The sequence below is a fragment of the Xyrauchen texanus genome, chromosome 1, assembly GCF_025860055.1.
Source record: "Xyrauchen texanus isolate HMW12.3.18 chromosome 1, RBS_HiC_50CHRs, whole genome shotgun sequence".
NCBI classification, from domain to species: domain Eukaryota; kingdom Metazoa; phylum Chordata; class Actinopteri; order Cypriniformes; family Catostomidae; genus Xyrauchen; species Xyrauchen texanus.
The window spans coordinates 31702421-31715553 of record NC_068276.1 but is presented as its reverse complement, the minus strand read 5'-3'; the positions used below and the strand labels follow the sequence as shown (position 1 = coordinate 31715553).

General features: G+C 39.1%; 1 protein-coding gene across 3 annotated transcripts in view; it reads right to left on the bottom strand.

Annotated features, from left to right (window-relative positions):
* The window catches only part of LOC127632025 (pleckstrin homology domain-containing family G member 4B-like), a 99891-nt gene that overhangs the window by 28132 nt on the left and 58626 nt on the right, over nucleotides 1-13133 (bottom strand). For all 3 annotated transcript variants that reach the window (XM_052110696.1, XM_052110523.1, XM_052110604.1), the window contains 4 exons: nucleotides 11470-11618; nucleotides 3994-4132; nucleotides 3298-3420; nucleotides 2823-3014 (listed from right to left, as the gene is read on the bottom strand). In XM_052110696.1, the coding sequence (XP_051966656.1) occupies nucleotides 2823-3014; nucleotides 3298-3420; nucleotides 3994-4132; nucleotides 11470-11618 (603 nt within the window). The remainder of the gene's footprint in view (nucleotides 1-2822; nucleotides 3015-3297; nucleotides 3421-3993; nucleotides 4133-11469; nucleotides 11619-13133) is intronic.

The window sequence follows — 13133 nt, the reverse complement described above, 5'->3', positions numbered from 1 at the left end:
TTGTGGGGCGATTTCAGCTTCAGCTGTCATATCACACATTCTTTATGGTGACTACAATCCACACTGAACAGCTCATCATCCATGCCTATACCAGCTCCTAGGCAACACACTCAAACAGACACTGTCTAAATCTGGGATGAGCCGGTCTGTCAAAGACAAATCAAGAAATAGACCTCTAGATCTGGTGACACACATGTTTGTTTCTATAGCATGGTGATGACTTGACTTCTATTGTTTCTGAATACTGCACTCATGATATTTTCTATCCCCTAACCTCGCCCCTCTACCTAACCCTGATTTTAAATTTTCATTGAGATATTAATTCATTTTTGTTTATCAAGTTGTTTTCCTGAAAGAGGCTCTCAACTTTCAATGATCTTTCATGTGTAACACACACGCACGCACAAACAATGACCACAAAAGGCAAATAAACACCCTGTATATATTGTTATGCTGAATACACAACCACCAGTGTAGTTTAATCCACAAGTCCTGTCAAATTCATGAAAATACATTCACAAGAATGTGTGTAAAGCAACAGTGTTTCTACTTGATTTTCTTCATCAACAAGTTAATATAAATGAGTAAAAAAAAAAAAAAAAAGTATTAACTTACCACTACAGGTTATAGCTTTGGCACCTCTTTGATTTAATTCAAAGCTGAAGTGTGTCATTTTGGTGCTGCTAGCATCTCCAAACAGAATTGGTGTCGGGCTGGACAGAATATTTAATTTTTCAGTTTCAAACAAATAGAGGAATGTTTGATAGCTCCATAACTATAGATGAAATCGTCCCTGACTCTAGATATTAAGATGGGATGCAAAAACTATTTTAACATAAGAAAATTACACCTATAAGCTTTACATATTTAAGGCAGCAAGTAAGTGTAATTTCTCAATTTTAATGGGAGTGAGATTAATTAGCACCAATAAGTTCCACAAGTGTCATCCCGCTTCTTTAAACCATAACACAAGTGCTGTATGCCTCTGATCCCAGACCTCTGGAGATGGCCTCAGAAATATAGAGGTTAAATATGTGATCAGTATGAGACTGTAAATTAAGCCAGACTTTCTTTAAGCCCAGCCCTGTTATAACTTTTCACAAAATCTGCCTTTGATTAATATACAAACACACACACTCTCACAATGTTTGTAAATATGCCAACAGATGGCAGGAGAGGGCTGCATGAGGTCCCCATGCCAACAGGGCATTGGGATTGTGTATAGTAGATATGAGTCAGGGAAGAGCACGATGATTATGCTAATGATAAAATCTAATAGTGATCAGCCAACAAGACAATCTATTGTCCCTGCAGGGGCTCAGGGGGAGACACTAAAGACAGAGTCAAGCATGCAACATGGACCCAATGCCACTACAGAGGAAAAACACAAGCAACTGTTCAGAATATTCTGATCACAAAAACAATTGTGCGTGTGTGTGCGCGTGCATTTGTGTTTGCTTGACATCACTCCCAGTTAGGGATTTCCGTAATAGCTGCAACTTTAGAAACACTGCATTCTTTTCAGAGGAAATCAAGTCTGACTGAAAATCTACATTAATAACTTAAAAGCGAGTAAACCGTTGATTTTAACACCAAAATGTCTAGTAGTCCTTTAGACTTTATAATTTTCTAAGAAACCTGTAAAGAATAAGCAAACTAGGACAAGACTTTCTTTCACTGCAGTTTTGTGTCTTCTGACTATAAAAACAAACTGTCATGAGGTTATGTAAGAAAACTAAAAAAATATAAGAAACATTCAAATAGGGATTATTAGCGGTTACAACATAAAGCTGAGGTACATCAGCAAGGATGCAAAATCATGAGTTGAAAATAATAGCAAAAGTATATTATCAGTTCATTTGTTTGTTCTATTTAAAGCTTTTTGTTGTATTTAAAGGGTTTAAGCTTATAGTTACCCATTTAAGTAATTTTAATAAGGAAAATGTAGAACATTTTACCAAACAATTTGGGCAAATTAGCTTAAAAAAGGTGACTTTATCAGAAAGGAGAGTAGTTTGCGTCTCTGTTTTCTGCTGATTACAGAGCCTAGGGCTGTCACAGACACAGGTGTGATGTTTTAGCACACTGATTTTTAGAACACCTAGTAGGGGTTTAAAGCATTTTAATGAAGTCCCACACATGATATTCTACATCTTGTCAGCGAATTAAAATACGGCCAAAAGTCTGTCTAAAATATCATCATGACCACTCACTACTAACCATACAGCATTTACACTTTTAAAAACAGAAAGAGGTTAATGCCAGTTGAACTGGATTTCACATAGTTGAGACAGTGACATAATGATAATAATGGATTTATATATCATGGTTAATATAATGGAGCCTTCTGCTAAATAGCACATAATATTGAGCAATTTAAACAACTTTTAATTTAAAAGCAGCATTGATGCTCTGGATAATATCCCAAAATCAGTGACACTCTGTGCTATTTTAGCACCCGATTCACTAAAGGAATCAGGTAATGGCGCATGCCTAAACTAGATTATAGATGTTTAGTGAAGAAGACACAGCTTTTTGAGCTGAAATACCAATGCGCAAATTGCCTAAACCTGTTTGTGAATTCGCCCCTGAAGTATTTTTACCATAAAAAAGTGCTACAACAAAAGTTGTTGTGAGTGCCACTACACAGTTGCAATTATAGGGTGCTCAATGTTAACACCCAGAGAACAACAAAGAAATGCACTGTCTTCATAGATGTCAAAAAGAGGTGTAAAAAGAGCAGAAGAAAGAATGAATGAACAAGTCAGGTCTTGAAGAGAGCAACCAGCAGTTTAAACTATGAGCTACTGGTGGCCACTCACCTTGTCAAAGAACTCATAGAGTCGGATAGTCCTGTCAATCTTGTCCTTCGTGTCTTCAACTCGTTGGGAGAAATCATGCAGATGGACCCAGAATGATCGCACCTTTACCTCGTATACCTGAAGTTCTGCGGAGGAGACATCCTCCCACCTCTCTAAACGCTTCAGCAAAGCTTCACCACTCTTACAGTGCTCCTGAACACACACACACACACACACACACACACACACACACACAGTTAAAGAGTGAAATGGTATGAAAGCAGAGGGGCAAATAAGGTGACCACTTAAACAGTGACAAAAAGTATGTTTGACTCCTGCAGTAAAATATTACTTAAAGATCACACAATGCTGCAGTCCAAATAAAACACTGAAGGATTTGTTAAGAAAATACCAGGACTAAGCATAATTCCAAGACATAAAGTAGATGCTGGGCGAGAGGTGGGATGTGATGTATGTTTAATAAGAGTTGACGTACATATGCAGCAGAGTAAAATTCTCTGAAGACATTCTGTTTATGATGTAACTGCTCCAATGAATCTTCCAGCTCACTCAGTGTCTGCAGACGAGACTCTCCTACCTCCTCTATCCACTGACTCACCTAAGAGACACCACACACACAAACAAACACATTACATCAGTTCGTCCTGCTGCGGTCCAGCTTTACTCTGTTAATTTTCATCCAAAATGACTCAGACTAAATACATTCATAATTTCACAGTGCATTTATTACTGATTCCTGCTGTGTTTCCTTTTAGTCTCTATAGAAGAAGACTTCAAAAACTAATATCAACCAAAACATGAGCACACAAACACATCAATCATGTGTGCCATATGATACATATGTTGTGGCACTAGTTTAAACTTTCTCATGATGTGCATGAGTGTGTATTTTGTGTGTGTGCTTTTGGGGAATCTGTTTCGCAACTTCCACTATATTCATGCCAACAGGACTTTTTTTCCAATTTCTGCCTTTATGAGATGAATAAATCACCAGCACCGTGAGAGTGTATGTAAGCACATTCATTAAGCACTTAAAACATAGCAAGTACTTATCAATAAAGTATAAATATCCTGGTATAAAAACATTGGTTCATACTTCTCTGAGGCAGCTGTTATTGATATCTATCATGAAGAGAGTTTTAAACAGCAAACACAAAAGTTGAGTCCTCACCTCTCTGAAGCCCTCCTCCAGAGTCTTAAACTCCATGATGAATTCCAGTTCCTGTGTGCATTTGTTGGACAACATCACCAGCCTGTGAACCAGCTCGTCCACCTGGTTATACAGATGGCCTGCACTCTCGACAGCATCTCTATAACATACACACACACATACAGCATTTCTTCAGAATATTGAAAATAGAAATGATCCAGAGTTCAATATTATCCATGAGAGGAACTCCAAGCATCTGAGATGTAAAATCACAGACAGCAGGGCTTCTAGCCTCACACCGCTCAATCTTATTTGCTAAAACAAGTTTTACAGAACATATTGATTGGATGAGGCTTTGAGACGTTAAATGTGATTGGCTGAGCGTGTTTGTTTGACAGAGTTGTGTGGCAATGGGAGTCAGCCTGGAGGAGTGCTGTAGACTGTGTGTGCATGTATGTTGTTAGACAATACAAAGAATAAGAGTGAGAGAAAGATTGCAAATAATAGAAACATGTAAGATGTCATAGTGTGACACTAATCTACACTGTAAATGCATATGTTTAGTATAACAAGAAAATCACATGCTTATTTGTGAAGAATTTGTAGAGTACAGATTTGTATATGTGTTTTTGTGAATTTGTAGTGCAGAGCTACACAGTGACAGAGCACATTGTACAGAGAAGCAGAGGTTGATGTCTACTGGATGACTTCATCAGTGCTGTAGTTGACTTACACAATACTGTATTGTGCTCTAGTCAAACATTCATACACCATTCATACACCATTTCCCCTCTATATTTAAACTGACTCGGTCAAAGAGTATTCCAGTCTCTGATCCAACACACACACAAAAATGTCAACCACATCACGATTGTCTATATTAGAATGCATAACACTCATCTCTTATATCTGATAAACAAAACATTCACAAAGTGGCATATGCATCAGAACACAGCCTTTCTGACTTGTGCCCCCTGCTGTTAGCTGATCCATCCATCCATCCATCATCTATATTATTATTTTAATTTAAACCTGATAATAAAAAGAGCTTTAAGATGTTAAGACAAAAACATGTCTAAAGTTATGACTTACTTTGAAAAATAAATATGTATATTCAATATGAATATGAAGACTTGCTCTATATGTAGGTCATTAAATATAACAAATTCTTGACGTTGACCAGGTTAATTCCTCTATACAACAAGACTGTCTTTGGAACATTCACAAATCATGCTGGGAAAATATGGATCATCAGGATTCAATGCCAGCTCAAGTACATGCTGTTAATAAAGCAAAATTTTAACTTTTCAATAACATTTTTATGCTTATAATGTGTCATCAAAAATGTTGCATACAAGTGAAATCAGATTTTTGAACAATGTATTAAAATTGTAATTCACACTTTAAAGACTTGGATAGTACGTGAGTTGTATGGACTGCTTTCATCGTGCTTTTATGGAGCTTGAAAGAATTCGTTCCCATTAAATTTTATTTTCTGGACAAGAGCAGCTTAAACATCTCCTTTTGTGCTGCTTCAAAATGTCTCCTTTTGTGATCCATGATAAAAAAAAATCATGCAGGTTTCAAACGACATGACTGAATTTTTATTTTGAAAAAGATATCGGCCACTTTGATGGAAAATCCATGCAGGAAAGAATCTAAGTGTTCTTCACAATGAGACACTCAGAGTCAGTCCAAAAGGCCCAATTTTTCACAGCACACACCCAGAGCAAACACTGGTTATCGCAGCATGGAGAAGATATCAAAGACATTCCAGCAAGACCAAAAAAAAAAAAAAGAGTGAGCGAAATGGATGTATGGGAAACGCTATGTAACACAATTTTTGTTCCTGGGTAGTAAGTGTTATTTCCTTATTGCGTATGCCTCAAAATTATAGAAAATGGCTATTATTCCCAACAAACTTGCTTTTGTGGCCAGGACTGTGATATTTTGAAATGTACCTATTTCCAATGAGAAAATGGGCGAAAGTGTCTTTTCGTTCACATAAAGTCCGAAAAAAACAACATATGAATCCAAATTAACATGTATTTATTCTAAAGTAATACAAAAATGACTACAAAAGATTCAGAAGTGAGTAGTTTTTAGAGATTTACGATTATACTGTAAATCACTTTCATGAATAAGCCCCCAAATCTACTCATCTTACTTCAAGGCGTCCAACAAGGTCTTGATGCTGTTGTAATCCTATTTGAGGTGCACCAAGGTAGAGACGGGTACTTGTTTCCATTATGGAGCAGCATGGCTTTGAGGCTCGTGGATGAGCTGTCAATGCAGAAGCGCCACTCATTCTAGTTAAAGGTGATACCGATTGCCTGGAACAGACTGGTCACATTGTGGCAGAAGCAGAGCCCATCTTGACGGGTGAAGAAGAAGGAAAAAGGTTGGTGACGCTTCCTCTGATCTGTGACTTGCACGCTTTCATCCAACAAGTTCCACTGCTTCGGCCTAGACATCAAAAGCTTGGCATTGGACTTTGTGAGACCAAGACTTCTAATCAAGTCATTGAGATCTTTTTGTTTGGATAGAATGGGTCAGCTCCACATCTGAAATTTTCATCTGGATCTACAACGTCTTCCTCACTCTCTGACTTGCTGCTCTCTTCTAAAGACGGGTACTCTCTTTCTGGAGGAGTGGGTACGGGGAGCTCATGGCAGTGTGGCACCAGGGCGATGGATTAAGGAAGGTCCGGATACATTAGATCAGGTACATTCTTGCCAGTCCGATGTTTGGAAGGGTCCACCATACAGAAGTTTGCTTGAGTGGTCAGTGGGTTCCCGCCAAATTCTTGGGATATCGAACTTCATGGCTCTCTTTTTCCCACTGTACAATCCTAAAAAAATTAATTTATTTCACCCATGACTTATGTGCTATAGATTCTTGCAACAATTTTCATATATGATATATTGAAAATTGTAAAACATTTTAAAATTAAAAACATTTACAATATTAAAAATTAACAAATGTTATAACATAAAATTCTGAGCAACAATTGTCCATCTTACCTGCCAGAGTTTTTTTTGCAGTGATCGCAGGTGAAATGAGGTGCCCAGGGTTTGTCTTGATCAACGACATGTATGCCTCACACATCTTAGCAGATGCTTCCACAGAGTATTTTTTCCCTCTTATCTTGACAAATTGGCCACAGACATAGCAAAATGCATCTGCCGGATGCTTGAAGCCTCTTGATGCATCTCAGAAAAATGCAGATATGCATCTACTTACGCAGCTGGAAGAAAACTGAACTGGTGGGCTTAAGGCCCCTGTATTTATACAACTATTTATATTACTGGAAATTTCTAGAAAGTTCTAGAAGTTACTCTAAATTGACTCAGCACTGAGTCTATCTGGAATGTTCTGGAAAATAGGTAAATTACTATCACTGTACTGGTCACAAAAGCAAAGTTTGTTGGGAATAATAGCCATTTTCTATACTTTTGAGGCATAAGCAATTAGGAAATAAGTGTTACACGGTGAAATCAAAAGCCAAATCAATACCAGTTCCAATGAAGCATTTAGTAATAGTGCTAAAGTGTGTTTGAATATAGTTTCAGAGAATTTCAGACCCAATGTTAAAGGATTCTACATTACTGTCATGAATTAATAAATAATTTTTTTAAACTTTAAAGAATGTAGCTTCAGAACTTGGATTCGGCACTAGCAAGAGACCTACATAGTCTTATGATGACGATGAATAAGAAATCGGAAGGTAATTAAAAAGAGAGCAGGGAGAGCATCTTTTAAACCCAAAACCCTGCAGCTTAGTACACAAGGTTACTGCATGTTCAGTCAATGAAACAGCAGATACACCCATGTGGAAACTGTTACTATTCACCACCCAAACATAGCTACAGTAGAGCAAACAAAGAAACACTCTAGCCCATGTGATCCATGAGGTTCACAGCTGTAACAATATTACAGACTTTTACCTGTTTTCCATGACTAAAGAGCAATCACAGTACTACGCTGGATGTGTGTACCAAAGTTTACCTGGTAATATAAATAACACATTCACATCCAGTGATGCAATGTGTGGTATGTTTGGTACATTTAGAAAGTTCTGTACCATTTAAGCTCTTAATTCATGTAAATATACAACATTCTGAAGCATAAGAGCAACTTATTGAAATGGAATGTAGATAAAAGTAGGAACAAAGGATAAAAAGGTAGAGAGAAGTCTCAAACTAACTCTCCATCTCTTCAGCCAAGGCTTATCTCTCATTTTTGAACATCTGGAAGAGTAATCAAACATTTATATATAAAGAGATGAAATATTTATTTGTTTCCTGTTTGTGTGCATTTGGAGTCAAAATTAATCTGGTTGTCAGCAGCACCGGTGAGTAACAGATAGCTTAGTTGAACACGTTCTACCACGTTTCAATCCATTTTGTAGAATTTTGCAGATAAAAAAAAAAAATCAGTGCAGAAAATGCTAAAAAAAAAAAAGGTAACCTGGGCCAGGTAATAGCACAACCATTTTAGTCAGTGAAAGGGGTCATAGCCCACCTTTAGGCTCCAAAGGAAGAGGGTTAAAAGCCATTATGAGGGAGGGAAGAAGTCAGGATCACGATCACAGAAGGAGAGAGAAAGAAAGCCGGATTCGTTCACTATTGTCCCACTTCAGACTCAGTCACACCTGTGGGATTGAGCCTTTTGTTAGTCTATAAGCATCCAGGCGATGTGTTAGTGTGTTAGTAAGAGCTCAGACAGCTAAGGTTTCATTTTGGTGTGTTAGCCAGCAAATGAGCAAGAATTTGCACAGCCTTTAATCTTTTACTTCAAGCAATACAAAAGGCACAAAGGGAAGATGATAATGAGACTGACAAAGAAATACAAAAACAAACCAGGTTACAGAAACTAAGACATATCGCTCATGATTGGCCTGCGTGGAATCTGCAACTTAAGTTACTGTATAAAACAAGGTGAATTATACAGAAATAATTTTTATTTACAAAGTTCTATATATGCCCCGCACATAACATGTTTGTTTAGTTATTTTGGCTAATTTAATAATGCTTTCAGCTACACATAACATTGTAATACCCACATCTCTTTCACATACATTTTGCAATATTTAAAGCATATCATTTTTTTTTATGTCAAAATGCTTTGTCCTATCCCAGTTTAATGTGCTGAGACAACTATAAGCAAGCCATCCATAGGATGGTCCATTCGTAGGTCACACAAAATTCACCTCAAAACAAAATGTTTAAAAATCAAGATTATCCCATAGACTGAATTCCCACAAAATTCAAGCCAAAACAAAATATGCATAAAAAAAAATTCATGATTTTTTTAAATCAGTGGTTTCCTAAAAACGTGTTAAAGGAGAAAAAACTAAAATAAAGACACATAACAGGCTCCAAGTGTGTTTATGTCGGAGAAGGAGGCTTTTAAAAGTGCCCTTGAGAAAGACAGTGCAGGCATGCCTGTGTGTTTTAAACAATGTCAAACAGGAAACAGCAACAGAGCCCCACTGAATCCAAACCATACCATGCTATCAGAGACAGAGATTATGTGTGTATGTTTCAGGATGAAAATAATGGCATTTCCCCCCCTACAAGAACTGAATTCTGTAGGAAACACTGGTATGAACCAATACCGATATTTTTCTAAAAATCTTCATTTGTGTTCAGCTGAAGAGAGAAAGTCATTGTAAAACAGTTAAACGATGGGCAAGGAGGAGGCGAGAACCGGCTTGACAATATAAATCATAGTTTAATGGAAAACTTAAAAGACAACACAAACACACATGTCCGCTAACAATCTCTCTCTCCCGCATGGCCCTCTGCAGTCAGCCTTTAAACCTCACGGAGGCATAATTAGCCTAATACGGGACCGGGTGTGTAGGATCACGACCCAGCCCCGCCCTCCACCATGCCACATTCCTCCCTCGTTCTCTCAGGCTGGGGAGCCCCCGGCCTGACGTACACCCCCCTTCCCTGGGGAGGGCGCCTCCGCTGACTGCCGGCAGGTCATCCCCATCTACCTGGACGAGGGAGGGACAAGGGAGGAAACAGAAATGATTAAAATGGGAGGGTACTCCTGTAACAGTGTAGTACCCCCCCAAAAAACTGTAAAATTTAAAAGAGGATAAAGGCCAACGCAGAGCGACAGTGAGAGAGAGAGGAGAGAGAGAGATGAAAAAAAAAACTCACTCGCCATTTCTCCGATACGCCGCAGCTTGTTCCTCGGCCACTCCTCCACCCTTTATCGGACAACAGCCGCGCCTCTCCGGGCGGATCCGAGGCAGTCCTCCAGCCCCTGGCGGACAGAACACCCCGCCGCATTCTCGGGGACTAGAAGGGGTCTCCCCCACCCCTGGCAGCGGTTCTCTCGCTCCAGGCGGTCGGCAGTGAGCCCCTCCCCGCTCGCGGTCGGCGGTCTTAAACCCCGTCGCGTTTCAGCGGCCGGTAGGCGCCGACTCCGCCCCTGGCAGCGGTTCTCTCGCTCCAGGCGGTCGGCTAGGAGCCCCTCCTCCCCTCGCGGTCGGTGGCCATCGTCCTCTCTCAGGTGGCTGGGCTCCTCGTCCCCCGGCAGATGCCGCGGCTGCTCCGTTGGGGTGGACGGTAGTGGCGAGAACTCTACTACGGCGTATCCCTCCTCCTTCCCGGGCTTCGGCACCAATGTAAAACAGTTAAACGATGGGCAAGGAGGAGGCGAGAACCGGCTTGACAATATAAATCATAGTTTTATGGAAAACTTAAAAGACAACACAAACACACACATGACGGACATGTCCGCTAACAATCTCTCTCTCCCGCACGGCCCTCTGCAGTCAGCCTTTAAACCTCACGGAGGCATAATTAGCCTAAAACGGGACCGGGTGTGTAGGATCAGGACCCGGCCCCGCCCTCCGCCATGCCACAGTCATACACATCTGAGATGGCATGAGGGTGAGTAAATGATGAGAGAATTTTCCTTTTAGGGTAAACTATCTCTTTAACCCTGAGTATATATAGCTCTTGTGCTTACCTTGTCCTTAAGTCACATATTAATTGGTGAGTCGCTCTTGTCATGCAATAGTCAAGTTTATATAAACATTTATTTCTAGAGTTTTGTTCACATCTCAGAACAAACTGCGCTTGGGTTTTTTACTCCGCATCTAGCCTTGCAAGCTTTCATTTGTTACACTCAGTCTCTCTCTCCTCTCTCTCTGTTCTGAGTTGCATTTGATTTTTTTGTGGTACAGTAGTTTAAAGGTGTTGTGTCATCCACATGTGTGTATGTTCTCCAGGGCCGGACCTAGGGTTTTGGGGGCCCTAAACAAAAATAGTGTATGGGGCCCTAAAAAAATATACAAAATGAAACATACTATGTTTCATTGATACGGTTGTGTGTTTTGTTGATTAGAGTAATTGATGGGAAAAAAATCTAATAAATGGGGGTGGTGGGTGGGGCCCCGAACCAATCATGGGGCCCTAAACAAATGTTTAGTTTGTTTATTGAGTCGGGCCGGCCCTGATGTTCTCCTCTCACCTGTAGTCTTCGGTGAGGCTGACACTGCTCTCTTCTTTTCGTAGACGAGACAGAGCAGCTCCTCCCTCCAGCTGTAGTCGCACTAGCCTGCTGTCCTCCAGAACAGTCCTCATCAGCTCTCTGTACTTATTCAATAAAATATGGGCCTCCTGCAAACACACACACACACATATATATGATATATACACTATATAGGAGACACCCTTATACCAAAACACTATATTACTACATATACAGTATGCATCTTATCTACTGTTCTAAATAAGTAATACCTGTTCTTTCTATAGTACACACACACACACACACACACACACACACACTCCATCATTATGTTTCTCTAAAGCTCCTATCCTCTCCCTCAACTTCAAATGCACACACTGTCATTCCCTGTACACACAGCCCCAGCCATGCAATCAATAATTTTTTATTAAATGAAATCAGCACCTCCTTTATACAATTCCAGGTCATGTACTCATTAGATTATCAAATGGGCTTAAACTTAAACAGTACCCTGTGTAATTCACATTTTTTCACATCTTCAGGTGTGTGTGGGTGTACTTGTTTTACTATACTCACATTTCTTGAAATCAAATTGAGGATGGTTCTCACTTGTCAATAAAGGTTCATAAATGGGTCAAATAATATTTGAATTATAATCTATTATCCTTCATTTAAAAAAAAAAAATTAGTCTATGGAAAGTCCATACAAATAAAGGAGAACAATATGGAGCATGTCATTACCAACCCCAGAAAGCATACACGATCAGTGGTGTAGACTGAGGTCTGAGCTATGCTGCTTCTATGAGATGCTAACATCAGAAGGATATTTGATACTGAATAACCTCTGAAACCTCAAGAAAACCTTTTCTAAATGAGTTTCATAAGTACTGCATTAGTACTCAGCAAGAAAAAAAACAATCACATAATTACTGTCATACATCAACACACCCTAAAATGCATACTTATGAGATGCTAACATCAAAAGGTTATAATATACAGAATAACCCCAGGAACTTTTTGTCTAAAATAATTTTCATAATATAGAGATAAATAAGTCCTCATACCGTACATCAACACACCCTAATAGGCATATACGTGTGAAGTGGTAAACTGAAGAGTAATTACCTGAATTACGAATGTCAGTAGATCTTTCTCTCTCTCTCTCTCTCTCTCTCTCTGTGTGTGTGTGTGTGTGTGTGGTGGGACCATGACCATGTTTTTGTAGTTATGTTTACAGAATTTCTTTAAAACTCCTTAAGAACTATATTTTAAAATATTATTAAAGTGTATTAAGTCAACATTAAAGAGAAAAAAGAAAAAAAGGAGGAAGAGAGGAAAGCATTTCAACTTCAGGGTAAAAAAAGGTTTAAAAAAAACTGAGACGTGTGAGGTGCAAAACAGGGAAAATAACAAAGAAAGGAACAAAAAAACATGGAAAAAAGAGAAGGGAAACATTTAGAGTAATGGCGAGAGAGAGTAGACAAATGTGAAATGAAAAAGAGATGAGAGGACAGGCAGAGACCTGTTCTGGTTTTCTAGTTACTGAACATCTAAGCATCACTCTCTCCAAAGGAGGGTCTATTTTAACATTCAAGCAGAAATCCATACCCTCACACGCAAGACTGCCTTTCCATTCTACTCTTCAAATAAACCCTCTGTAAGTG